Source organism: Lutjanus erythropterus, chromosome 24 (genome assembly GCF_056507025.1).
Source record: "Lutjanus erythropterus isolate fLutEry1 chromosome 24, fLutEry1.hap2, whole genome shotgun sequence".
Taxonomy (NCBI): domain Eukaryota; kingdom Metazoa; phylum Chordata; class Actinopteri; order Lutjaniformes; family Lutjanidae; genus Lutjanus; species Lutjanus erythropterus.
The window spans coordinates 12,388,368-12,416,086 of record NC_139340.1 but is presented as its reverse complement, the minus strand read 5'-3'; the positions used below and the strand labels follow the sequence as shown (position 1 = coordinate 12,416,086).

The 27,719-nt window shown below is 38.4% G+C and overlaps 2 protein-coding genes across 2 annotated transcripts; one reads left to right on the top strand and one right to left on the bottom strand.

The window, feature by feature from the left end:
* Positions 1 to 25,456, bottom strand: cfap221 (cilia and flagella associated protein 221). The gene is given in 25 exon segments (XM_084713920.1): positions 1 to 729; positions 2,396 to 2,503; positions 2,614 to 2,706; positions 5,542 to 5,642; positions 5,869 to 5,935; positions 6,011 to 6,096; positions 6,195 to 6,359; positions 6,447 to 6,554; positions 7,914 to 7,994; positions 8,284 to 8,375; positions 8,642 to 8,729; positions 9,750 to 9,845; positions 10,463 to 10,552; positions 12,954 to 13,041; positions 13,902 to 14,013; positions 14,233 to 14,359; positions 14,865 to 14,994; positions 17,168 to 17,330; positions 17,896 to 17,999; positions 18,192 to 18,292; positions 18,736 to 18,831; positions 18,956 to 19,042; positions 20,488 to 20,588; positions 20,859 to 21,036; positions 25,317 to 25,456. Coding segments are annotated over 24 exon segments (2,754 nt in total). The 5' UTR covers positions 20,989 to 21,036; positions 25,317 to 25,456; the 3' UTR covers positions 1 to 389.
* On the top strand, positions 22,727 to 27,717 carry LOC146304805 (vasoactive intestinal polypeptide receptor-like). Its single transcript, XM_084713921.1, has 13 exons — positions 22,727 to 22,783; positions 22,869 to 22,965; positions 23,778 to 23,897; positions 24,345 to 24,451; positions 24,735 to 24,844; positions 24,985 to 25,117; positions 25,336 to 25,489; positions 25,602 to 25,662; positions 25,756 to 25,825; positions 26,179 to 26,270; positions 26,364 to 26,502; positions 26,589 to 26,630; positions 26,711 to 27,717. The coding sequence occupies exons 1-13, from the start codon at positions 22,742 to 22,744 to the stop codon at positions 26,894 to 26,896; spliced, it is 1,353 nt and encodes a 450-aa protein (XP_084570047.1). The 5' UTR covers positions 22,727 to 22,741; the 3' UTR covers positions 26,897 to 27,717.
* The last annotated feature ends 2 nt before the right edge of the window (positions 27,718 to 27,719 follow it).

The window sequence follows — 27,719 nt, the reverse complement described above, 5'->3', positions numbered from 1 at the left end:
TTATAGCGGTGGAAAGCAGGCAAATGACATTTTAATTAAAAAAAACCCAGCTAAATCATGTTTAACAGTCACCCAAGATCAAATATGACATTGTCGTTAGCATCATTATACAATTTAACAGTAATAAATCTTTTGTTTTTGTCACTGTTTCTTCTATGACACCATAAACTACAGTATAAAAGTGCAAAATTATCATTTTTAACCGGATGCAGTTGTCAGTGATGTGATGTAGCTTGTTAGAATATACTGTAGCTGTGCTTATATATGGATCTGTGTGGGTGGAGGGATAACGAATTTCCAGGCTTTGTAAGTGCACAGGAGGAGAGCTTACTGGTAATTTTGAGTGGGTGGGAGGGAGGCTTACCGGTGGGCGAGAAAGTAACCAGGTTTTATTTTACAGAAGTGGCAGAGCAGACAATGTTTAGAGTCTCGCATGGGTGAGTAGGATGGGTATAATGCTTATTTGTAGTCGTGAGATTGGGTTTATTCATGTGTGAATATGCACAGAGCCTATTTGGAGGTTTTTGTGCATTTCTGGAAGAGTGTGTGTGCGTGTGTGTGTGTGTTTGTGTGGGAGTAGGAGGGTGTTTTGCCTATTCACAGTCCTCTGCTGGTGCATGAGAAGTTCCGTCAGTGACTTTGAGTTGCTTCAGCCTGCTCGTCACTCTTTTTCTCATCTGGTTGGACTCAGACCTGCAGGTCGCCTCCATCTGAAGCTCCCTCTGCTGCCTGTGACAGAGCAATTTAACATTACAGGTGGAAGAACTGAGGAAATAAAACTGGTTCAAAGGACTGATTGGCATCCAAACCCCATTCAATTTAAGCTTCAATAAGCAATAGTGTTGATTTTAGTCCTAACTTAATTGCAGCATTACAATTTAATGAAAAAAATGTTCTACATTTCAGTTTTAAATTAAAGTATCCTTGCCACAACTGTATTAATGTCATAATATGATAAAATGTCTTTTTGAAATCCAATAACTTCCTAGGAACATGTGATGAAAACACATTAAACTGCAGCATTACGTTTTCAGAAAATCAGTGTTTCAAATTAAAGCAATCTCTGCCACATCATCAAAATATGATAAAATGTCTGTCCGAGAGAATTAAAAACAATGGAATTTAATCAATTCCCAGAAATAATCATAAAAACACATAAAATGCAACATTAAAATAAAAAATATCATCACCTTTTTAATTGCAGTTTTCATTTTAAAGTAATTCCCACTACATCGTAAAATAATTTGTCAAAATTTGATTAAAAAAAGAGTCCCTCACTGCAGTTTCAAATTAAAGCAACCTCTGCCACATCATAAATATATCTCTGTTGTCAACCTATCCATACACAAGTATACATGAGGGATGTAATGCTGTTTACCAGGAGGCTACGGTGCAGCACTAAAACAGGAGGACACTAAACTGTGCAAGACATAAATACAGGACATAAAAAACATTAAGAAATAAACTTAACGAATCTGTGCATAACATAATAGCATAAGAGACAAAGACTGTAGTTCAAAAGCAAAACTAAACAGTATTAAAAATATGAGATGTCTGTCTAACAGGGTTTAAAAATTGAGGCAATCAATTCCCAGAAATAACAATATAAGTAAATAAAATGTATTAAAATAAAAAACACTAAAGAATTATTTCTTGTGTGTTTACGTGTATATGTATAAACTGCATTCTTTTATTTTAATTTATTTTATTCTTTATTCTATTATATTCTAAATTTAATTATCTGTGTATATGTTCTTTGTGTGTGCAGCATGAAGGAGTACAACTTATTTAAGTCATGCAATTCTGCATTATAGAACACTAAATAAATTACCTTGATAACAGCATCATATATTTGTGATATATGATGATAATATTATGATGTACATGATGACTTTATGTGATAAAAATGCATGTTATTAATATATAAGGTGAATAAATTAAGGTCGTATAAAGTGCACCCTTTTTGCTAGAATTGTACAAGGTTGAAACCTCAATCAGACACAATCTGGATTAATTTTCAAAGATAATTATGTAAATAGTTTATGTTTCGCTGCCGTGAAAAAGAAGCATAATGCAGCATGTTCCTGCTCCCAGGAAGCTTTTGTTGAAAGGAACTGCAGGTACACAATTTGCACATTCATTAACTTCATGTTTGGTTTATCCTGAGGACTTCCCCTCTTAAAACTACAAGTACAACATGTTTATAGCTCATCCTAAGAAGCACTATCTGTCATATGTATGTGTGTTTATGTGGCTGTACTTAAACATTCATGCTATTTATTGCATAGGAAGTTCTTCCTCTGTGTAAATATGCATTCATTGTACGTCTAAAATGTTCTCTAGCATCTCCGCTCTCTTTATCATTGTAACATACACATTGTGCCAGTAGACTCACCTGGCTGTCGTTCCTCTGGTGAGGTTGCTATTGGAGACCAGAGCCACCCCTGACAAGAACTGTGCTCTTATCATCTCTGGCGTTAGCTGGACTCCTGAGCCCTCACACCTGCACACGGACAAACACACAGTAGGAGCATGAAAGCATTCTTACTCGAACCCCGTCAGAAAAAGCTTCCAACAAGATAATCAATAGATATCGATGCTGTATGTGCTTACGGTTTGTCCATTAGTGGTGCCGGATCATCAGGGGGGCCAGCGAGGGGAGGAGGTGCTTTGAGTGGAAGTATATCTGTGTTGTAGTCCACGGACCTATAGAGGACACACACACTGCTTTTTTCCCCCCAAGAGCCAGACCACACATTACCAAATCAAGATAATGGTCAGATATCTACTCCATCTTACTTTAGATGAAAAGACCGCTTCGGGTTGTTTGGTATCTCAGTTTGAACAGGAGTGATAAAAGCACTCCCGACTGAAAGTTGATACCACTTACGGGCAAAACAGAATTAAAACACTGACAAGCCACAGGTTTGCTTTTGGGTTCATCCCTATTCTGGAATTCTGGTGCCACCAGCTGCAGAGGAATTAAAATTAAGTTGCAGTTTTATGACCCTGTGTGGTTCTGTCGTATTGAGTTGGAAATCCTTTTTTTTTATATAATTCACACATGATATGTGAGGAAAAACTCATACGTCTCTCTTTCTCCCGCTGACAAGTTGTTGTCAAGTTTATTAGCTCTATCTGTCCTCTCTGATTATGGCCACCTGACGTAAATCATATTGTTTGTCTTTGTTAGATAACTGGAGACACTGTGAATGTAACCTGAGAGGCAGCAATAGAGAATTAATAAGACTGAGCAGGGAGGCTGGGGGGGAAAAATCATTTCTCGCATGAAAAAAGAAGAATATATCTTCAGTTATCCTGCAGATCAGTGCTGACAGGCATAAAGAGAATACTTTGCTATGCTGGCCATCTGATTATGTAACACAGGGAAGGTGAGGAGGAATAGGAAGTAGACAGAAAGGTGAGGAGAGAGAGAGAGAGCTGCAGCAAAGCAGAATTCAGACCCACTAAATCATGTGAACAGTGGTTGCCCAGATTACTTAGACATCTTGTCAAATATAGACTTGAAATAGTTTCAGATCTCGCGGGGAACATCGCTTCATTAGCTCTGCAACTTTAAATTTCTATCGTGCAAGACAAATTACAACGTACATGAGATGATTTTTCTGAAAAGGGGCAGAAAGAGTGTTTTGCATACCTGAATGGGATTTGTTGTGACAGGGGTATATGGAGAAGCATACAGCGAGTGGAACACATGGGAGAGCCCCATGCTGCGTTCACTAATACACTACATCAAAATATCATAATTTATTCACTGTCCATTTAGACTAAAGACTGAATAAATCATTATTTCACAGTGTAAGTGAAGACAGTGTGCGGGGCTCTTTGCCTTCATATGACCTAGATTCTGCACACACAGAAAGTGTTTCACTTCATGTATATAACAGTGCCACAGGAAGGAGAATAAGTTTCTATCTATTAATCCAAATTATATATATTTAGTATAACACTAAAATCATATTTTCTTTAAAAAAAAAAGTTACTGCAGTGATTTCAACGCACATTACTTCAATCCAAAACTGAAATGTGGTCATTTGCATAGCAGTAAAGTGAAAATATGCATTTTTGTCAGTGTTTTGATGAAATCACAGGCTCTAAAACATCTCAACACTCAAGACCGATTTTGGAAATGCAACTTTAGGGGCCATTTTACAAAAGAAGAAGTGTTGAATACAAGAGGAACACACCTACTGCACAGCTTTCTTATTAATATCTTTATCAAATGCTAATTGGACCTCAGAGGTAAACTACCTCACAGGTGCTTTATTATTTATTTATTCATGTATCACTCCAAGTTTTTATGACTTTTTTCAATGAACTTGTGCACCCAGCTGTACTTGTGTCGTGTTCAAAGACAGAGTAGGTCCATCCATTGACAGTACTGAGTTCATGTTTACTATGGTTTCTAATTTAAAGAATCAAACACTATCAGGGGGGTAGGGGAACTCTGTAAGTCATTTTGGAGGAGACAGATGCAGCAGACACGTATTTCCTCCTGTGCTCTGTATATTCTTGTTTTAAACAATATGCAAATAACTTTATTATTAACTTTCCTTAAAATAATAATGTTTTTTTTTCTTCAGAAGACACTAATTACATAACTAATGTTTCGAGAAGAAATAAGTTAACATTTTGCTATGATGGTTGTTTCGTAATGCAGTTTATTCTTGGGGTCTCAAGGGACGCGAGTCTTGTATGTTAAATATGTTGTTAGAATTAGTGTTCAAAGGAGTTTTTCAAATGAAAATGTAATGGTGATGTAGGTTACAGTGCTGATGCCTACTCCTCCATCCCCTCAACTCTCCATAGTTTATATGAAGCAGCATCGTCATGAAGAAACCCATGTCAGGTCGCGGGTGAGAATGTTTTTACAAGGGCTTGGGAAAATGGCATTTGAAAAAGAAAATATGTTCATTAAAGAAACAAACGAAGCATGTTACAGATATAAACTGCAAATAAGAAGCCTGACAGTTTTCTGATATGTTAAAACTGTTTCAATCAAGCCATAAACAAACAGAAACAGAAAATCTGATTGTTCACATTTGAATGCTCAGAAGCTAGAGAATGATACGAAACCTCAAAAATAAATAAATAAATGATGGATCTGCCCATGAAGAAACTCAAAATTATTATCAGTTTGACCCACGAGTGAAATTCAGACTATACTGTATAATTATTTTGCATGAAAACGCGACATCTGACCATGCTAAAAATCCAGAGAGACTATAATGAAGTCATTATGCGTCTTGCTACTGCAGGGTCATGAGTTCAAATTCTTCCAGGGACGGGAAAGATATGGACAGTGGAAGTAAACAACAACCACTCTCCACTCTATGTAAACATTTCTGAGTAGTTTCTGGACCCACATTGGTGGAGCATGGGAACATCTGGATGAATGTACCCTCTCTTTTAACTTCTAGGTGGCTGCTGTCAATATGAAGGCATCCGTACTGCCTTGTTCACTGAATTAGACGAGAAATACTGGAGGAACTGGTACAGTCTAGTTTAATTATGACCTACCTGCGCACAGCACTGTCACTGGTGAGAGAGGGCTGTTTGGACAGACAGTTCATGGTAACTGAATTGAAGTTCTTCCATGTCATGAGCCCTGTGATCACCTCCTGTGGCCAGTGAAGAGAAAATAAGCCACATTTGCATCAGTCCAATCAGATATACAACAGGAGGGGATTGCTCATATTTCAAAAATGCCGGTTTTAATTAACAGGCGCTTCAGTCCGGCTACAAAATGCCTCTAAAATAATAAATATGATACTTGGTTCAAGTGCTTTTCGGATTAGACTAAAAGCATTCCAAAGAAACTCATAAACTGCAAAGAAAAGAAATTACCTTGCGGTCCAGAAACTTCTTCTGAGTGTGTGTCTTGCCACACACATTGCTCTCAAGGGCTGTATAGCTGCATAAGGGAAGAACTTTCAGGGTCTATAGAATGACAGTTAATTATATTTATTTATAAACGTGCTGTTGTTACCTGGGCAGAGGGCAGAGGTGGAACTCCGGGTCAGTCTCCAGGTATTTAGGGGTGACTTTGTAAGCCTGCACGCCTGGAGCTGGGTTCTAAAGCACACAATGTGATAAACACAGGAACAAAAGAAGTTTAAATACGCTGTCATATTTATATTCATCATGCATCCTGTGCAGAAAATCAGCCTTACAAAGATTCTGAGTGGGTTTGCTGTAAGAGGTTTTAGCAGAGCTTCAGGGAACTTGAATGTGAGACTGACACCCTCCTCTGCATTTTCATGCCGCTGCTCCTCCAAGGTTTCGGGCTCCGCTCTTGTGGGAAACTGGGCTCCGAGCTCACTGGGCACCAGCTCATCCTGAAAAGTGACAACACAGTGAGAGAAATGTTAAAAATCAAAGAAATGTTATGTTATGTTATGAATGAATAGGTGCTGCATAGTTACCGGAGCTCCAGTGCGAAGGGGTCTGGCCAAAGTGGTGGGGATATAGGAGCTAAAAGCCTCCCAGGCTGACACAGGTTGGTATCCCATAAGCTTATCATGCTGAGGAACCTAGAGTGACAAAACAAAACCAACCAATAATATGCCTCTAATACACCAGAACATAGAAACAGAGTAATGGCTTGCAGGCTGACTTATAGATTGCCATCAACAGAGATGAGGCACCCACAGAGCTCCATTATTACAATTGGATTTAGGGCATATTGCCATGTAGTAGATGAATTGAACACAGTTTTAAGTGTAAAGCCACAAGGCTTCTTCTTAGTCTCTTTAAGATAAAATAATACCACATTCATTTCATACAGACATGCGAAGACAAGCTCACACATTTAGATTGATGAAATGTGTGATCAGATAAGCAGAATTCATGCACTGTACTGTACTGTATTCTAACATTGTCATATTTTCTATTAATTATACCTGCGAAAAGGTGGCGGAGGAAATACTCAGATTATTTACTTAGGTAATAGTACCATTACAACAAAATAAATTTCACAAATGCAGCATTCAAAATCCTATATAAGAAAATTTAAAGAAGCGTTATCAATAAAAAGTACTTACAGTATAAAAGATAAAAGTACATTTTCTACATGAAAATTGCACCTGTGGTTGATATATTATTAAAAATTACATTATTAGACTGTTAACAATGATGCAACAATGTGTAAACAACATTTTACAACCGTAGCCAGTCAAACTACTTTGAACTACTACAGGTGGTGCACTTTAGTAGGCAAGGAAGTGGTTGCCAGATTAGGGATCGGGCCTCTTCAAAGAATCAAAAGATACTTCTGCAGTGTATGATGTGAAATGATTATGAAGAAGGGAAAACAAAGTATTGTTATACAAATTTGTGTTCATATTTCACTAATCTTTTAGCCTGCCATCGCCAGACTAATTAAAAATGCACCAGAGCAAATGAAAACACGAGCTTGGCAGATTCATCTGGCTTCTGGGCTAATTATCTTTGTTTTGTTTTTCTTCCCAACATATTGAAGTTGACCTCTTAAGGGCAAGAACAGTTATTGAAATGAAACCATGTGAGAAGTTTGGAGAGGAAAAGTGTCTTTGGTGGAACTACAAACAACAGGGCACAGGGTTATAAGCCAAGAAATTGGTAAACAGTGCCACTAGTTTAGTTTTTAACAATGTATTGTACTTTATAAGCTTATCGTGTTTTTTTTTTTAATGTAATGTCTTGATATTAAGCAGTAAAATTAAGCAGCCAGATAAATATAACAGTATTAGTATGTATTAGTGTATGACTAACAAGTGCAGTATTTCTTTCTGACATGAAAGTGGAAGTATATGGTCTCAAATACAAGTGTGCACATTATTACTTTCCACCACTGCTGCAAGGTAAATAATTGCTGTTATATGATTGTGATGTTTAGATGACCAAATACCTACTTGAAGCTTGAAGAAAGGAGTATGTGTTGTGACAGTCACATCAATAGGATCCACAGGCACTGCCTCCAAATTACTGGGAGCCTAGAAATATCAAGGAGACAAATAGCTTTATTTGTCCAATTGAACACCGCGGCCTTTTCTCTGCAGCACATCGGGAAAATGGAGGATTTAATCAAAGTGTGAGAAACCGAGATTCCTCCGCAGTTAGATCAAAGACACCTTTCGAAGGAAATTATGAATGAAAATTGGTCCATGTGGATGACAACAGCCAACACTCACTCTTCATTGGTACCTGAACTATATTGTTATGTAATATTGTAAAGTGCAGTAAGGCTGTAATTTTTACACTTTGGTTATGTCACATACTCACCAGAGGGTCATCTTCAAGAGGGAAAACAGGGAAAGTAACTGGAAAGACTCTGTCTGGCGAGATCTCAAGCTCAGAAGTCATGTCCTTTTTAACTGAATGGAAACAATTAATAGATGGCAAAAGTTAACGTCTACATTTCATTATTTGTTCGGGTCAGTGGGAAATGCATGACTAAATGCACCAGAAATAGCCCCATCCCTCAGGCATGCATGTATGTTCTCATACATAAACTCATAATAACCAAAGGGGGTTTCATTTCAATTTTTCCCTCTCTAGGAATAAATTCAATTAAGCATGCTTTCCTGACATGGCATAACGAGATTACTCCTGAATGAGAAGATCACAGGATAATCAAAACCTTTCTTTGCCGAGGGCGGGTTCTTCATACTGTCTGACAGTGTCTTCAGACAGGTCAGTCTGTGGTTCATGCGACATCGGATCACTACCTGGAAGAGAGAGAGAAGAGGACATGGTGTTACTGGACTTTAACATCCACCTCCACTAATCCCAGGAGAGGTATCACAGAGAGATTTCACAACTTTACTGCACACCCTTCGACTTTTCAGACTTCTCTCTACCTAGTATTGTTCAACTAATCTGTGCTTTCATCGTCAAAATTAGGACTAACTAATATGTAAGTGGTATGGGATAATCATTTATACACTTAAGAAACCTATCAACTATCACTTGGCTCACTGTAATAATATTCATGGACATCATGGGAATATACAGCACGCTGTGAAGAAGATACTTAAAGATGATTAGAACAAAAACTCAAATCTCGTCACCTTAACCTTCCATCAAACATGAAGCACACAGTCTTGAGACATATTCCAATTCAAAATTGTCAGATTTTGTCATAAAACACAAGATCTAACTCCAACTCTCCAACTTGCTGTACACAACGCAGCTGCATCTGCGTTTTGTGACAAACTTTTTTCTGGAGCCGCACATGTGTAGCACCAATTGGGCACTTGAGAAAAAGCTTGATTGACTTGTTTTGTAATTGCTTAATCAAAACATCCATTACAATGATTCGTTATGCCCAATTACTCACAGTTAGAAACTAGATAAATGTCAATTTTATACCAAAATTCCTTCCAATTCCAACTTTTCCTAACTTTTCCATGAGAAAAAAACCAAATAACTACTTTTACTTGTTGCTAGAAAAAGAGAGGTGGTCTCGGCTCTTCCTGTGGCTTTAAGAGGCCATGTAAGATTACTCAACTTACTGGAAAGGACCGTACCCAGGAAAATTGACTGTAAAGAATATTATACACTTAGTGTGAGGAGTTTACACATGGCTGCACTAAAGGGACAGGACCGCAGGGACACTAGCCTCTCTCCTCAGGGAAGAGGAAAGTGTGAGTGATGTATGTATGTATTTGTGCATCCAAGGAAATGTTCATGCATGTGTGCATTTGCACATGTACCTCAGTGACTGTACAGTACTTAGATGTGTGTACCTTGCGTGCTGCCTGCTGGAACAGTGTGAGGGTTCTTTGTCCCAGGTCCCACCGATAACTGGAGCAAAACTGGAAGGATGGGGCTCCCTCGTGGACCTAGATGAGGTTAGAAAAGACATTTATAGCTGACTTTCATATGCTCGCTTGGCTTTCTTACATTGACTGCATATGAAAAGGACCATAGAGTGAAATTTCATGAGGTCTCAGCATCGAGTATTTAAATGGAAAAAGATAGTAGGACTGTTAATGTGAAAGTCAGATTGAATTAAACTGCAGAAGGGGCCGTAAGCAACAACATAAATTTCAGTCAGTGGTTCTCAAACTGTGGGGAGGCCCCACCTGGAGGGGCTTAGAGCCACTGCAGGGGTGCCTGGATGACAAGGGGGAAAATATGGAGTGAAACGATATATATAGGGAAAATAAACAAACAAGAGTTTGCTGATGCTGCAGTGCTGACCTTCATTTCCCTAAAATTCAACTTGGATCCTTATTTATTTGTTGCTTCCCTTGTCATTGCTAATGACTGATAACAAATTATGGGGTGGGGGTTGTGAAGTTTTACACAGCTTCTGAAGGCCAGAAAAAGCTTAAGAATCGCTCATTTAGGCGAAGACCACGGAGAGAAAGGTTTCATTTTATCAGAAAATGTGAAAGTTCTGAACCAGCCTGGGAGATGAGTAAACACAACACAACACAACACAGTCCAGGTTTACCTGTCCAGCTTCACAAAGTACTCGTCTGGAGGAGAGTTTAGGTGGTCCTGCAGCAAAGTCTTCTTCCTGTCTTAAATCTCCCCTTTTTACCTTCAACAAAATCAGCACAGCATGATTAAGGTCTACAGTCTCAGGTCATTTCAAAGTCCACAGCCATGCTAGCTGCTCTGTGAGAGCTGTGCTTTCAGCTAAAGGCTATTAGCTAGTTTTACATAAAGTAGCTCACTATCAAATAAGAGACAACTTCTGCTACCACAGTCTTATTATTGCATTGCTTCCCTTTTGTCACATACAGTTTTAAGGATTTACGCTCCTTCCCCATGCACAGTATAGTGCGTCACACTGTCAGATTTGGCAAGGAATCTACTATTAAATGCTACAGTACAAAGGGACATTGGTAAATTGTATAACAGTGAAAGCAGATGCTGTTCTGACAGTGACAGATAGTGCAAGGTCAACAGAAAAAAAAAAGTTCCATGCTTATCATCTACACTAACAGTGCCTTGACTGAAGAGTCAACATCCTCTTTGTCACAGCAGGTAATAAGCTGATGGGATATGTCTTAATTCTGTGAAACCTCAGCAGCCATGACTACTGATGCTGTGGATGAAGGTCTTATTTGTTTAGCAGAATGACAGATCAAGGCAACACAAAATAATTTGGCAAAAACATTGACAGAGGCAAAAGAGCAGGACGGTTCACGTGGCAAGTTATTAAAGTTCAGACTTGCAGTTAAAATTCCAAAGAGGACCTACAAAGAAGATAGCAGCTTTTCCTCTCATAAAAGTTCCTATAAAACACCAAAGTGAGGTGATTTGAATCTGTAAAAGAAAAGCGTACATGGAGGAGGACGCATTTGTGCATTATAAACAGAGCAGGTGGAGAGGAGATGGGGAGGAAGTGCTGTTAAGTGTCTGTGAGAGTTCTGTCAACTGTTCGAATAACTTTTTGTGAGTAACCTCTCTCACATACACACACAGACATATTTCAAAACTGATGTTACTTTGGCTGAGTCTGCACATTTCCACTGTGACTCTCTGTAAAATCAATCATAGAGGCGGCATGAAAATCACAGTGTGGAGCTAATAACGCTACAACTGCATCGTGTTATGGCATTTGCATGCATGTCTTGTCTAGCATAAGCGATGAGCTGCCCACACGTCCAGTAAATGTCATGCTGAATGAGATGGGAAAACAAACTCAAACGGGGGACTTGAAAAGGTCTACTGCAACAAAGCCAAAAAAATATGTTCTACTACAAGCAGTAATTAAGATGATCAGGATTGGATCCACACAGATTGCTCTGTACTCACTATATAAGATAATACTTTCTGACTAAAACTTCCTGCAGGATTTTCATTCCTTCCAACTATTTGTTCACAAAAGCTGACTCTAAAGGACCAGAAGGCAGCCATTGAGCAACGGTTCAAGTGATAGTTCAAACGAAGCGGGGTTATAAGAGGTGCTCAGTAATCAGTGTTTTACTTACTGTAGAAAACGGTCAGCAAGCCTCCAGTTTGGAGACACAGAGAGGACTAGCAGAAGCTAACCAATGTACTGCTGTGGACAGGGTCAGCAACAAAAGGTATTTTAGTCACCTAACCACTCCATTGAGTTTTTTAAGGTGGAAATCTTTGTGTCTAAAATACGTTTTGTTGCTGACCCTGTCTGCAGCAGTACATTGCTTTGCTTCTGTGTTGGTGTCTTTGTTTCTCCGAACAGGTGGCGTGACGTCCACCATCTACTGCATCGATAAATACCTCACACAACCTCACATTAAATAATCACAACTATCCCTTTAAATCAGAGGTTTTCAAACTGTGAGGCCCTCCTGATTGGGTTCACTCACCAACACAGTCAAAGCTGCAGCAGTGGCTGTAACACACAGTTCATAGAGGCAATTAAGGTACTTTAAAACCCTTACTGCCAGATTGCTGCAATTTGCATCAAAATTGACACTCCTTCTGTGAGTCATAACTCAGTCAAATCTGAACACAAGGACATGATACACATATTTTTAGATTCAGTGTGACTAACACTTTCAGGGAGGAAGGATATCATTATCACCGATGCGTATAACAAATAAACTTCCAGGAATCTGCTTATAGAATCATAGAAAAAAAAAACGCCCCTTTAACACCAGAACTTGCATGAGAATCATCACATTTTTAAGTTTTCTTTAGTATCAAAGTGACCCAGAGATCATTGTTGTCTGTACATCCATAGGTACACTGCAAACAGGAACTGCTAACAGCCACTTTTAATGGTGCCATTTTGCCCAAGTGTAAACAAATGCAAAAAAAAAAACATTTCTAAAACTTTGAGCATAATCATCTCCCAAATCAAAGTAAGGCAGAGAATAATAAAAATAGGATGGCGATGCGGTTGTCTCAGTTTTGGGCTCTAGATAAACCATTCTGTAAATCAACTCACTGTACGTGTAGCAATGGGCAGACTGTTTCTCTCTGTTCACAGTGAGTGAAAATCTTACCATGTATTCATGTAGTGTGATCTCTCGCTCCTCCGCTACCTGCTTCCTGGTGTGGTCTGACACGGGGTCCTTACCAAGATGAACTTGCCTGAATGAAATGCACATATATTTTAATTAGGCTGTCATCTTGAAAAAAACAAAACAAAAAACAAGCGATATACTGAAAAAAGACAGTATGTGACAATATAACCCAGCTCAAAAAACAAAACATATTTCTTATATACTTCCCTGCTTGGAAGGTTTAAAGTCATGGCCTTTAATTCTCAGTTGATATAGTCAACTTTGAAAGCTGTTGTCCAAAAGAAAGAATGAAAATCTCTAAGAAAGAGTTAAAGTGTCTCTGAAAGAAGGTAGAGCACTGTTTGAAGCGTGAAGGTGAATTTTGAGGCCTGTGTCCAACAGAGAGAGTGAAAAGCTTGAAGAAACTAAGCTCAACTGTCTGGTCCAGTAGCTCGGGATAATTTAAGACTGTGACGAAGTTCTAAGGTTGTGTGTTTGACTCTTATGAGGCTCAGTGAATTTTGAAGGGCGCCGTCCAAAGAAAAAAGTGAAAAGCTCTGAGAAACAGTCGTCTGATCCAAGAGCTCAGGTTCAGAAAGTGAAAACCTCTGAGAATCTGTCTACAGCTATTTGATTCAATCACTCAAGTTGTAGGAGGACTGTTTAGAATCTGCAGGTTGTGTATTCGGTCCTTATGAAATTCAGTGACTTTTGAAAGTCGGTGCCCAAAGGAAAAAGTGCAAACCTCTGAGAACCAGAGCTTAAAAGTCTGAACCAATTGGTCAGGTTGTTAGAGGACGGCTTGGTCACAGAATATTATCTTTCCCAGAATGTCTTCAACATTGGGCAAAAGCAAAAATCGCATCTTCACCAATATTTTGCCTTTTCTTGAATTCTATATATGACTTTATCTAAATTGTTAGTATTAATAAGTGCAGTTTGACCCACCATCTGTTGTGGTTGGCTTGCTCCTCCTTCACGTTTTGTTGAACCTTTTTCATGAAGAGGGCCTCCTTCATCTTCCTGTTCTGCGGACCAACCATACTGCCACAGGATATGGCTGAAGTGAAGGGGATACCAGCAAAATAATAAGACATGAGACATACTTTGACATGAAATACAATTCGCTTCATGGCAACTAGCTGGAAAAGATACTGTGCAAATGGAAAATATAACAGGACCTTCGTACAAGTAACAGCTTTGCTAAGGTGACATGTACAGTAAATCACATAAACTCCACAACAGCTGAAAGAGCATCTGATCATTGGGTGACATCTACCTTCTTTCAGGTCTTTAGAGGTGAATTTATTGGTGTCTTTGATGAGCATCTTGGCCACCCCTGCAGGGGTACAGACATCCACTGGAGGCTTCGGTCCAGACTGAACGCCAGCCTGATCTCTCAATGTCTAGAGAACAGGCAAAGCAATACAGCAAGAAATGAATTATAACACAAACCACTGCAGGGGATTATCAACAAAAGAATGCACTAAAGTACAGTTCAATCCAGTGTTTTGGATTGATGGTTTTACCCGAACAAAAGAAAAAGACAAATGTGGAACCAAAACTAAAAATGTTCCCAAATGAAACAGTTTTCAGACTGGGGAGAAAAAAGCTGCATATAATAATAAAAAAAAAAAACCTGTTAAAAGAAAATGAGGTTCTTTCTTTGCTCGTCTCCTTAATCAAAAATGAAAAGTGAAAATGAATTAATTGAAGTAAAAGACTAATAAGCACATCTTACACTGTACTTATATAAAGACCTTTACATTTTTCATGAAGGAGCGAGAGAGCTTCTCATAACTATTTTCAGCATAAGAATGAAGTCATTAACCCCTTCAATGAGCACCCACCAACCACTGCTTCACTGCATTTCATTTTACATTTAAGGAAAAGAGAAAACACATACACTACCTTTGACTTGTCAGCCTCTTTGGTTGACCTGTATTTGGTTTTAGTTCGAGGAGGCACTTGGGTGACAGGTGAAGGTCTTTTGCTCTCTGCAGGCGCTGCATCTCCATGACTCAACTGCGTTCCCAGATCACTATCATGCAGAAAAATAAGTACATAAAGTTACTTCTGATGGATTAACACTTGTTTTACATTTGTAAATATCTGCTACTGTACCACCAGACTACAGCACATCTTCCCTCAGGTTGTGGCACTGCTTAATTCATTCTTACCACTCCTCTGTGAGAAATAGTTGTATATATTTTTATTTTGTTTATCTCTTATATGTGATTTTTTTTTTTCCATTTTCTTTTTTATTGAAAGATTAAGACATATAGCAAACAACTGGTACAGTATTTGTCTTTGCTTTCATATAATATACTAATAAAATAAAATTATTGACAATGATGGTTAAAAAATAGCCTTCAAACATCAGATCAAAAATAAGAAAAAGAAATGAATATGTGCAAAATAAAATCAGATCAATTCTAATTCTCATGTGTAGTACTATTCTCCTTGTACTCTATCCTAATAATCATATTCAAATCTTGGTCATAAAAACCAAAAACAAAACAAAAAAAACTGTTACCAGTATACCTAAAAAAAACAAAACACACAGAACATTTCAACATCTGTAGCTGTGAACCAAGGGGTATTTTAATTTAAATACTTTATCAAATAAAGTCTGATCTAATTGGAGTTATATACTCAATCCAATTTTTCCATAGTTTCTTGAATTTGTCCTGTTGTAATCTAAGAGAGAATGTCATCCTCTCCATCACATATATATCATGTATTACATTAACCCAGTCGTCAACTGTAGGTACCTCTGTCCTCAACCATCTTCTGGTGATCGCCTTTTTGCTTGCAATCAACATTGTCTTAAACATATATTTATCCCCAAATCTTGTAAATGGTATATTTAATTTTCCCAAATACAATACCTCAAATGTAAGTGGAAGTTCGACCTTCATTATTTTGTCCATATTATATGTGATTTTTATGTGTTCACTTTGAGTACAAAAGGAGGAACTACATAAAAATCTTGCTATACAGCTATATAAGGATAAATGAATGCCTTGTGTCTGTATGTGGGCCTTTTTTTAGGTGGATAAAATACGTTTTGCTGTGTCGACCGACTATGGATAAGTACCTCATACAACCCCTCTTCAAAAACTATCCCTTTAAATGACCACAAAGTTGACTCAACACTTCTCTGTCACAGTGTCAACATCAGCTTCACATTAGAGGTGTCACAAAGATTTACAACGTGTAGCTTTACTGCGCACCTGTTGTACTAGACCGCATTAAATTGATTAGATTCATGGAAAATGCAACACGGAAGCAAAGTCATTCAAGATATTAAAATCATCATCACTGTTTATTTTAGGAATAGCGTCCATCTCACCCGGCAACGAGCAAGTGTCTGACATTGGTTCAAGCTGGAAAAACATTGGCTCGAGCATATATTTCTTCATCTTTTACTTGCACATATCTCATCTTTTATTTGGTTCCACCGCGGGGAACAACAAACAGAGGGGGAATGTTTTATATGCTAAACATCCATCGGGAGGCATATCCATCTTGATATCACTGCACCAGCTACCAAGCTATTTTCATGAATTATTAACTTTCGGCCGAGATAACACCAAGACAGTGCAGTGGATGGAGCCACTGCTGTGTGATGGATAGCACCCTCTTTCTCATGGGAACAGAATTAAACATTAGGTTTTACACTGGCTGAAAAAAACAAAAACAAATGGGAACTTGTAATCAGCACACAAGGCCATTTTCTCTTAATCCAGTTTGGTGCATGCTTTTACCCTCAAATGAACCACCTAATTGCGTAGTTAGGTTGAACATACAACCTGAGAGCTGTTATCATTACTGGACAGAAAGAATAAGCAACAGCAAGATGTCTGTCTGATTCTATTTTCGCTAAAGATTTCTTACAGAGTGTCAATAAAACCCAGAGAATGTCTGTGAACTTGTGAAGTGAGTATGATTACGCAAGACAAGATATCATAGTATGATCAAGATAAGGCGTACTACAATAGAGGAAAAACACATCACCACCACCCTTAAATAAATAATTTCTGCTGGCTCCTGCTCAGCTAAGGTGGAGTCAGTGGCGATACTGGTATCTGCGCTATCTGTGCACCTTTAATGCCGGTGGTGAGTCTAGAAAGAAGACCTAAAATCTTGATATGTTACATAGCTGGCAATTTTAGCTTTAAACATGTTCATCAATCAGCTGCTCTAATTACCTGAGGACAGCCAGATGAGGGGCGCAGCTCCCAGTGATGGTGCAGAGGAAGGGTTTGGTGTTGAACTGTGAGATGACCAGCTGGATGGTGACCTGAGAAGTCTCATATTGGAAAGGACTGAAGGTCACGATGATCTGCACTTCATCATTGGCTGGTATCACACCTGGAAGAACAGAAAAAAACAAAAACAAAAGGGGGTGGATGGTTGTTAGTGTTTGTAATGCCCCTTACTTATTACTACTATTACTATTACTATACTATACTACTATTAGATGTTGTAACATGGCCATGACTTATTGTCTATGCAAAGAGAAAAAAAAAAACATAAAAAGCACATCCAAAATAAGAAACTAATTTGTATCTCTTCTTCTTCTCACTCCAGGTTTGTACAGAGTAAAGCTGCAGCTGTAATTCAAATCCCAAGTGCTGGTTCCGCCATGTGTTATGATGCTTCCCAGACCATGAATACTGCTTAGTGTCAGTGTGTGGAAACAGGAGGCATCCCTCATGTTCTGTTGTGACTTGTTTAATACACAAAACATACCAGTCCAAGCTTTTGAGAGAACGCAGCTTTCCAGATGGGTTATGTTCTTAATTTAGTAGGCTGAATAAGAACCATGTTGTCACACTGGCATTAAAAAACATCGGCTACAAAATGTACAGTAGAAATCATGTCACTGCAAGTAAATGCACCACCTTTTGTGTTAAATAATTTCACGAGTCCGTACCTGAAAGGGGATGGATGGAGAAAGCCTCATGGGGCTGAATAACGTACACCTGAAACTCAAAGTCGATGGGACAGCTGCATCTCAGAGGAATAGCATGATGAACTCTAGAGACAGGTGGAAAAAAGAAATTAGATGTTGGTTTTTTTTCTATGATTTAACACCAGCGGGTGAAAGGAAGCATGGTTGGCTGTATGGAAGAATACAAAGAGACAGGCAAGCCCTGAGGCAGACACGAGGTCAAAAAATAGTCCATTGAAGATCCCAGTACACACATACTGTACGGTACACACACACACCTTTGTCCAAGTGGTACGGCTGATAGGTCAACGCGAGGAGGGATGTCCAGGTCATCGATGACAGGGTAAGCATGAACTGGAATTAACAGGTTCTCTTCCCCCTTGGAAAGGACGGAGTCAGGTTGAATGAGCAAGAAATAGAGAGAGGAAATATGAAGAGGGTGAAAGAGAATATCAGAGATAAGAGAAGACTCAAGTAAACAAGGGAATGCATCATCAAAAGAGATAAGTAAAAACAATTAAGAATTGTTCCTCTGGTTGTTTATGAGACCAGGGTTCCTACACATCTCATTATTTAGAAATTCTAGACTTTTCCAGACTCCAATTCTTTCTGTAGATTTCTCAGACCATTTTTGACATTTGAGTACAAATATCTAGGTGTTCATTATGTAAATAAACAGTTTTAGAATCCAACTATTAATTGTGATTATAACTGCCAGAAGACTATGACATATGACGGCTTTTTTTTTTATTTATTTCCCCCAAACAGTATTAGTTGACTGCAGCTGACTCCAAGTCAAACAGTGACATGTGAGCTACTAACCTTGCAGTGAACCCGAACACAGTCATAGAAGTAACGCCATTCGTCGGGACAGAATCTGACCTTCACTGTATAGGCGAGGCCTGGGATGAGTCGATACTTGAGAGAAAACAGATAAGGCAAGGTGGAATCGTCAGAAACAAACACTGATTGCATTAATGGACAAGTGGAGTCATAATATTATATTCAGGTCAGCAATTTGTAATGAAGGAACAAAAAATACCTTTTTGGTGTAAGATGTTTGGAAGTGCTTGGTTTGGGTGGGAATGATATGAATATTCATGACTTCAGATGAGATGTTGATTAGTTTCTGAGGGAGAGGAAGGAGGAGAGAAAAGAATAAATTCATTTCCATCCAATCATGTGCACTTGAGAAATCCATTTCCATATTCTGGATGCTTACATCCAGTCTGCAGTGCTTCCTCATCACGCAAATAGGGTGAAAAATCAGTGCCCATTCAATTAAATCAAATTTATCCTCCATGGAAACGAAAAGAGCCAATTTTTTAATGGGACAGGATTTTTACAATTACTTAAATGCTTTCTACATTTATTTTTATTATTATTAAATACGACAGCACTCAACTATAAGCATTGCCCACTCACCAGGGCAAGTAAAATACCATGTCAGGCAAGTAAATCTGGCAACTCACTCACAAAAATGTCAGAAAATACCATTCTCAGTCTTTCAAAGATGGAGATTTTCTGCCTTTCTTTAGTATCACAATAAACCGAACATCTTTGGGTTTAAAATGGACAAAATGAGGCATTTAAAGACTTCACCCTGGGCTCTGAAAGCTTGAATGGACATTTCTCACTATTTTAGAGATGTTGCATCCCTAGTTTAAATATAACAGTTAACCTTAGTCATTGATGTTATTTGATAATTGCTAATAAATAATTTGTACAGGGGCAAGTAAAAATTGACCTCAGGCAAGACTTGATCGAGCAACTGAAAAATAAATGAATAAATAAATAAATAAAATTAATGCTCACCCCCTCTGTTGCATCCTTTTAAACAACGATATTATTAAGAACTATACTTGCATTTACTGTTGTTTCCTTGTATTGGTCTTTATATGTTGATCTGTTGCCTCTGACATGCACTTTGCCAGTGAGTTTTTGAGTTGTGTATATAGACTGAATAAGCTGCAAATGAATAGTCCTTCTTGAGATCAATAAAGCTGTCTGAATCTGAATCGTAAACAAGACATCTATACACTGTACACTCATGTGCAGCACTGGATAAGCAATTTCACTTGTTCCTCCTCACCATTTCAGCACACACTGATTGTAAATTCTGCCATTGCTACTGCACAACCCACCAGTGTCCCTGCGTAAAGCCTTGGATGCTACACTCAGCCGTGGTGACAAAGAAGTACTCCAGATGGAAAAAGCTTACCATCAAGGAGAACTAAGAGACCTAAGACCTGAGTCTGTCTTCAAAGACATATGTTGTAGCAGGTCCATCAGATACCTTGAGAGTGTTTTGCTCATGGACACTTTGAAACTTCAGTAGCACCAACATGCATCAGCAGTCCAACATATGGATATGATGCATATAAATTCCTGCCACAGTGGAGCCCAATCTCATCCACATCGCACATCAAAAGAGCATCAGACAAATCACTGTCTATTGTTCTACTGAACTAAAATAAGTAAATTGTCTGTCCAATTTGGCCTGTGAGTAGCACAGTAAAAAACTAATGGTAAAAAAATCCAAGAATATTCAAATCTGGGCAGTATTTTCCTCACCACAATCTTTATGTAATCCTTCTCTAGCTCAAACCCACTGAAGTGAAGCTCTGGGGGCTCTGCTTGGATCAGGCTGTTGCTTTTCAGTCTGGCATAGATTTCTATGAGGGAAGAAAAAAAGAATTAGGCTTTTTGCATAACAGAAAGCTGTTTGAATGCAGGCTTTTCACACCTGTAAAGAGGTGTTCTATACATATGATTCAACTAACCCAAAATAAGCAGCAATGTAAACTGACAAAAGAGACACAGCACCCTTGTTCATTTTCTGTTACACAACTAAAGGAACTAGATCTTCTACCTTTACTTGCAGTCTAATAAACAGCATTAATGCACACTATCAGAGGGTTTCAGAGTTTGTGCTTAATATGTACTTGATTCCAGTAGATGATTGGGAATGTTGGCTCTGCTCCTGCTCTCCTCCACCAGCTGGCTCAGAGGCAGAGGAGTCCCCCTCCTGAGAGGCTCCGGGAGTATCTGCGGGGCAGAGAGGGCCACCTCCATCCTGGCAAAAGGTCAGCTCTGGCTGCTCATGAGAGATATGACAGAAGGCTGGAGGACAATCAAGGAGAGAGCGGCATGTTGGGAAATATTACGTTAGTAAACCTATGAATTTATAATCCGAATACAGGAGCAAAGACATGGAAGGACAGCAGGTTATTTGTAGAGTTAATACACTGAATTCACTTGAGTGTTTAAATTTATTCATATGCTTTTACAAATTCACTGTCATACTGTTAATATGAACGTGCAGAGAATGTGCAGTAGTGGTATTACAACCCCTTCACCTCTGCAAAATTTGATGACTGGATTCAATTTAATTTCTAAAAAGAAGTAAATCATGTTTTCATATGGAGTTACATATTTATACATATGTATGCAACTGGTGTCTGCATCACTTTTAAGACTACCAAGTAAGATATAGTGTTTTAGCCTTCATAGTTGCTATCAAGATTCAGAGATTGATAGAAAAACATGTGATTTGCAATAATGACACTGAGACTGTCTGTCATGTATTTTATGACTACCTGTGTATAAAATTATTTTGGTTAGCTATAGAATATTTCTTTAAGATGCTGACTGATTCAACTGGTCATTTAGAAAACACAAAGTATTTTATAAGAATGAAACTGATTGTATAATACTTTATTTCAAATCTCTTTATCTTATGTTGTTGATACTTCATTCGCAAATGTAAATGGCCTAAAAGATAAGAGAAAGATATCATTAACTGTTATGTACAATAATATTATAAAGGGACTACATCTTCTGTTATCATGTTGCTCTATTAGGCCCTTTTCACACCAGCCATATTGATATGAAATAGTAAACACAGGTGTTACCAATGATACTAATTAAGGTCCCGTTTTATTTAGTGTCGCAGGGACTTTCCAGTGAGCCAACATGTACAATAGCAGCAAATTGACTCTGTTTGACCTGAATATAACGGAACCAAGGAAGCTAACATCAGCAAAAACTCAGATGTTGTTAGCTATTAGCTTAATTTAACTATCGTTAACTTAAGCAGAGGCTTCATAGCAACAGTTTTCTCAACTTCTCATGTCAAATAGTTAACAGTGGAGCTTCAGAACTTACTTAAGTTTTAGACAGCGGGTTGCCTTAAGTTGCTCAGTTAAATCAGCCATATTTAATCTGTTTTCGTATCAGAATCATTTCATTTAGACATCTTTCTCCTTTGTTGATAGAAAGGACCGCACTCTCAAACACTGTCGTTACCATAGTGACACTGGTGCGCTGACGGGGGCGGGACCAGCGACCTGTGGGCAAATACGATTTGTTGGCTGCGAGCGAAATTCAACTTTGTCAATTCACCGGAATACGACCAGAAGCTGGCCACTATACCTTCAAAATAAAAGCATCTCCTATAAACACATTGTTGTATGTATTGCTCGCTTTATTTTTTTTCTGAATATGTGCAGTGAAAATACACCGCATAATTTGACGTTTTTTGCTAATGCTCCGTAAATTAATATACTTGAATTTATGCCATATTTAAGCGCGCCATTTACTTTATTTTGAAAGCCAAGATAGGAAGTTACAATTTTGCTTTATTTACCTTGGTTTATCAGATTGTCCTGAAGAACACTGTACATAATTATCGTCACTCTGAGCGGGCCTATGTTTGATTTTCTGACCTCATATATCTGCTGCATGGCAGAATGCTTTTAATCAGATATGAGGTGAGGACGCAGGCACCTATCTTGATAGCGGGGGAAAAAAGAACCTGCCGGACACAATGAAAAAAGTTGGACTTGTTGGAGTGTTACTTTTGCCACAGGTGAGAAAATGTATGTTTAAATTAAATCTGTGAAAAATCTTAAGAGCGAGTGCATTATTATCTTATTATCTTTTTTTTTGTGCAGGCAAAATGGTCTTCAGGGTGTTATTCTCATGTTAATCTTGTGAAGGAGGAGGAAAGGTGCTTGCAAGATCTGCTGTTTTTAACACACGAAGCAACAGGTGAGTAAAATTATTTCTGTTTTATTCCTACTGTCTTATCCTAGGCTTATAAAAAATACAGAATAAATCAAGAGTCACTGCTCAGTTCATATTTACACTGAAAAAATGTCGATGATCTAAGAAATGAAACAAATATTTGAATTAAGGCTTTTTAACCTATAAAATATTTTATGCAATGCTCTAATGACACCTAGTGGCCACATGATATACTGCACCCTGAAATCCACAAAACTTGTATTTGACAGAATGAATTTATATTGAAAGATCAAGATTAATCTAGCATGGGATGTCTTTTTAGTCAGTATTAAATAAAATAAATAAGGCCATGAAATAAATAAATGGGACAATACATATATAAATACATGTTAATATAAATAAATGACTCAATAGTTAAATAAAAATAAATACATAAATAAATAGGCTTTTATCTTAAAAATATGCTTTTCAAATTACTTATTTAATTTATTTCAGGATGATTTATTTCATAATTCCAAATTTCTTTATTTCTGTAGACTTTTATTTTAATTACACCCAACACTGGCATGTGGATCGGTGGGATAACCATATGCCTTTATCTTGCATATAACAAATGGATAATAAAAAAAAAAAGCTGGGACATAAATGTGTCATTGGAAAATTAAAGTCCCCTGAAATAAATAAAAGTAAAGTATCAATTTAATCGCCCTATTTATTCATTTATTTATTTTAATTATTGACTATAATTCAGCAGTGATAATCCTGAAATTCAAACATCAAATCAGAGATATAATTTTTATTAGTCACTGACTTTTTATTGTCATTATATCCATCAGAAAACAACACCAGTGTGCACTGTAAGGGAATGTGGGATCAGCTGAACTGCTGGCCACCTGCGTCTCCTGGGGAAACTGTCTCTCAGCCATGTCCGAACCATGAGATTTTCAGCTCGGAAAGTGAGACATGACACATGTACTCGCATGCAGACAACAGTTACCTCACACCACATTACACTGGTTAATTATTTGCCAGGAAACTAGTCTGTTTTACAAGGAACTGAGAAAGCTTCTCCGTCTCAGGGTCTCTATCCAAACATTCAGCCATAAAACACTTGTGTACACAGAGACCAGGTAACACAATGGAGTGCTAACTTTATACTGGGAGATAAGGATGAGAGATGTCGTAATAATTTATTTGAAGAACCGGAGGTTTATTTAAGCACCTGAAGAGGGAAAGCAATTGTTTTGCATCTTTTTACTGTCCAGTAAGTTCAGGTTTGTGGACACAGATCTACACACCTGACCAGCAGGGAAAACAACCTCGTGAGACATAAATTTCCAGGGTTTATTTGTTGTTCTGTCTGTAAGAACAGTGACAGACAGGATTTTATTGCTACTTTGCAGGTAAAGTGCACCGCAACTGCACTGCCAATGGCTGGACAGACCTGCTGGTCCCATATGAAGACGCATGTAGCTACACCTTCAATGAGACACTCCACTTCGTTGGAGAGGTCAGTGGTAACTAATATGCATACAGCATGTGTAGTTAATGCAATATAAAGTATAACCATTCAGCACAAAAGCACTAATTTTGCTTTTGCATTAGCATTTTAACATTTGACCTTTATCATAGTCTGAAATACAGGATATATAGTGAGAAAATACTGGCAATAACTTTCCACTATGAGCCAAAAACTTTCACTTAGGCCTCTCAAGCCGCTGCACTGGTGCACACGGGCTGTTTTACCGATGTTAGTGTGTTAGATATATTGTTAAATCATGCTGTTTGTTCAGTCCTCAGATTCCCATTTGTATTTCTCCTACGTGAAGACCATGTACACAGCTGGATACACAGTCTCTCTCATCACTCTCACCATCGCCATCACCATCTTCTGTCTGTTCAGGTGTGAGACATGTTTTCTCATCCCTTTCGCCCTCCTTCAGCCACAAAGACATTTGTCAAATGACATATCACAGATCGAATCACAGCTGAACCTGATGATTATACGTTAACCTTTGACTGTGAATGCTAATATTTCTTCAGAAAGCTGCACTGCACCAGGAACTACATTCACATCCAGATGTTTATCTCCTTCATCCTGAGGGCCATCTTCATCTTCATCAGAGACTATCTGCTGTTTAATGATGAAAAGTTCTACCACTGTGATAACTACCCGGTATGGATGCATGGAAGGACCAATGATGATGATGGTCATAATGACAATGCTAACATCTTAGTTTAGCATGTCAGCAAAATTTTGCCATTTTGCACTAAAGATAAAGTAGTAAGGTTGTCAAAAAATATTAATATTATTGTGTGGAATCAACAAAAAGCTAATTTTTGACTGTGTACAGAAGAGTGTTATTTTTCCTCACCTTCTCATTTGTGTGGCAGGTGGCCTGTAAGGTTGTGCTGATGTTTTCCAACTACTCCATCCTGGCAAACTACAGCTGGCTGTTGGTGGAGGGTCACTTCCTCTTCACCCTGGTGAGCCGCTCCTTCTTCTCCCTGAAGAAACACCTCGCCTGGTACATCATCCTGAGCTGGGGTAAGGACACTGGTGAACAAAAATCAAAGTTTTTACTTTGGTTTTTCTCTTTGCTTCACACTCTTACACTTCTTCAAGCAAATACTGACTTGCAGTGCATTTCATCACACAGGTATACCACTGATTATCATTGTCTCCTGGGGATGTGCAAAGTATTTTTATGAAAACATCGGGTAAGAGAGCTAAAAATCTGTTTCTCTTATTTATATGTTATGAGATTATCAATATGTATGATGTTAAAATAAGTCTTTATGTCATTGCTGCAGCTGTTGGGAAACCAGGACACATGCGTGGATTTGGTGGATACTTCGAGTGCCAGTTCTTCTGACGATATCTGTAAGAACCTTTTCTTTTACTTAATTAATTATTTTTTTAAACATTACTGAAAAATAGTTTGATATTTTGGGAAACACAAGGAGCTGGTAAGCTTAGCTTAGCATAAAGACTGGAAACAGGGGGAAACAGCTAGCCTAGCTCTGTCCAAAGGTAAAAAAAATAAATAAATAAAACAATATCAGCTTTCCAAGATAGTTTTTCCTAAGATAACCTGCTGCAGCTTCATAATTAGCACATATATGTGAGAGTGGGATCAATGTGGCTCTCAGCAAGAATGTGAACGTTTCCTAAAATGCCAAACTACTTGTATGACAAAAAAAAAAAGGCATAACGCAGGTTTTAAACCATTTCAGATGAATCTCGTCTTTTTCTTGGGCATTTTGAGGATACTGGTGGGCAAACTGAGAATGTCAGACGCACAGAGGAACGAATTCAGCCAGTACAAGTGAGTAGTGATCACATGATAAGTAACTGGAAAGTAATTCTGAGTGCTGTGACATTTTTAATGAGTAAAAACACTGTCTTTTTCTTTCTCCAGGAGGCTGATCAAATCCACGTTCTTCCTGGTGGCTCTGTTCGGTCTGCATTACATCCTGTTTGTTTTCTTACCTGTTGAAATCAGAGGCCCGCTGTTTAAGATATGGACCTTCACCGAGCTGGCGCTGTCATCCACACAGGTAAAATGGGATTTATGTCTGAGAAACAGAACGTCCAATCAACTCAAAGCTACGCTCACTGCCCTTTCTCTCCCCATGTGTCTCAGGGTTTTGTGGTGGCTGTGCTCTACTGCTTCATGAACGGAGAGGTAAGAACCGCTTGGACAATTAAAGCCGATGCATATGGTTCTGAAAGTAAGCTGTGGATGTTTGATCTGTCACATTTCAGGTGCAGCACGAGATTCAGAGGAGGTGGAGGAGGTGGAGGCTGACTCGGCACCTCCCCAGTCGGCGCAGGCAGCATCACGGCTCCATCAGCCACAGCGGGTCGCCACACACGCAGGTCTCCCTGCTGCCCTGCGCTCCAGGAAGCCAGGCAGCCAGCGGACTCCCAGTGGATACCGTGGAGATGTGATTCAAGTGGCGATTGGCTCTCGTCGTCGATACACAATGGATCCCGGCTTAGTGCTGACAGCCAATTAGTCCACAGCTGCAGCCTGAGTGTTTACTACAGTGGTGCTGTCAAATGCTATTTTTCTAATCCCTGGAGTGTTTTTATTTGATGACATAAGGAAGTAAAATGCACTGCGGAGGCTCAGTCAGTAAGCTGCCAGATTTGTTTGTAATACTTACACTAATGTCTCAATATTTATGTGGCAATGATTTGTTTATTGTCAAACATGACACAAACAATTTTTATTAAAGCACAGATATGTAAAATTCGGAAGGAAAGTTGGAAGGAACCGAGAGTCCAGAGTTATGGGAATACTTTAAGTGCTGAAATTTTGAAATACTAATTAAAGGGCTACTGCAGTTCTTTAGTATTGCTCCATTAAGTATTGAGGACTTGAGAGACAAATTAAAAAAAAAAAAAAGGTCATTATGGCAGTAGAGGCTGAAAGATCCTGATTTTTTTGTCCCTACTATGGTTAACACTTAAAAAACACTTGATCCTACATTTCTGCTGAACTACAAATTTTCACAGACCACTAGCCCTGAATTAAATCTCTGTTGGGACACAAAACTAATGTTTACATTCTATAATGAGTGTATTTGCATGTACATATGGTCTGGTTTTTAGAGTATCCTGGTTATGTTTTGCCGGGTTAAACCACTTGGGAATGTCCTGTATAAAAATGCCCTGTGTTGAAACTTTTTCATTTTAAAATGTACATTGTATTTGCACTTAAAAGAAGTGGTTCAACATTTTCAAAAACACATTTATTCGCTTTCTTAAT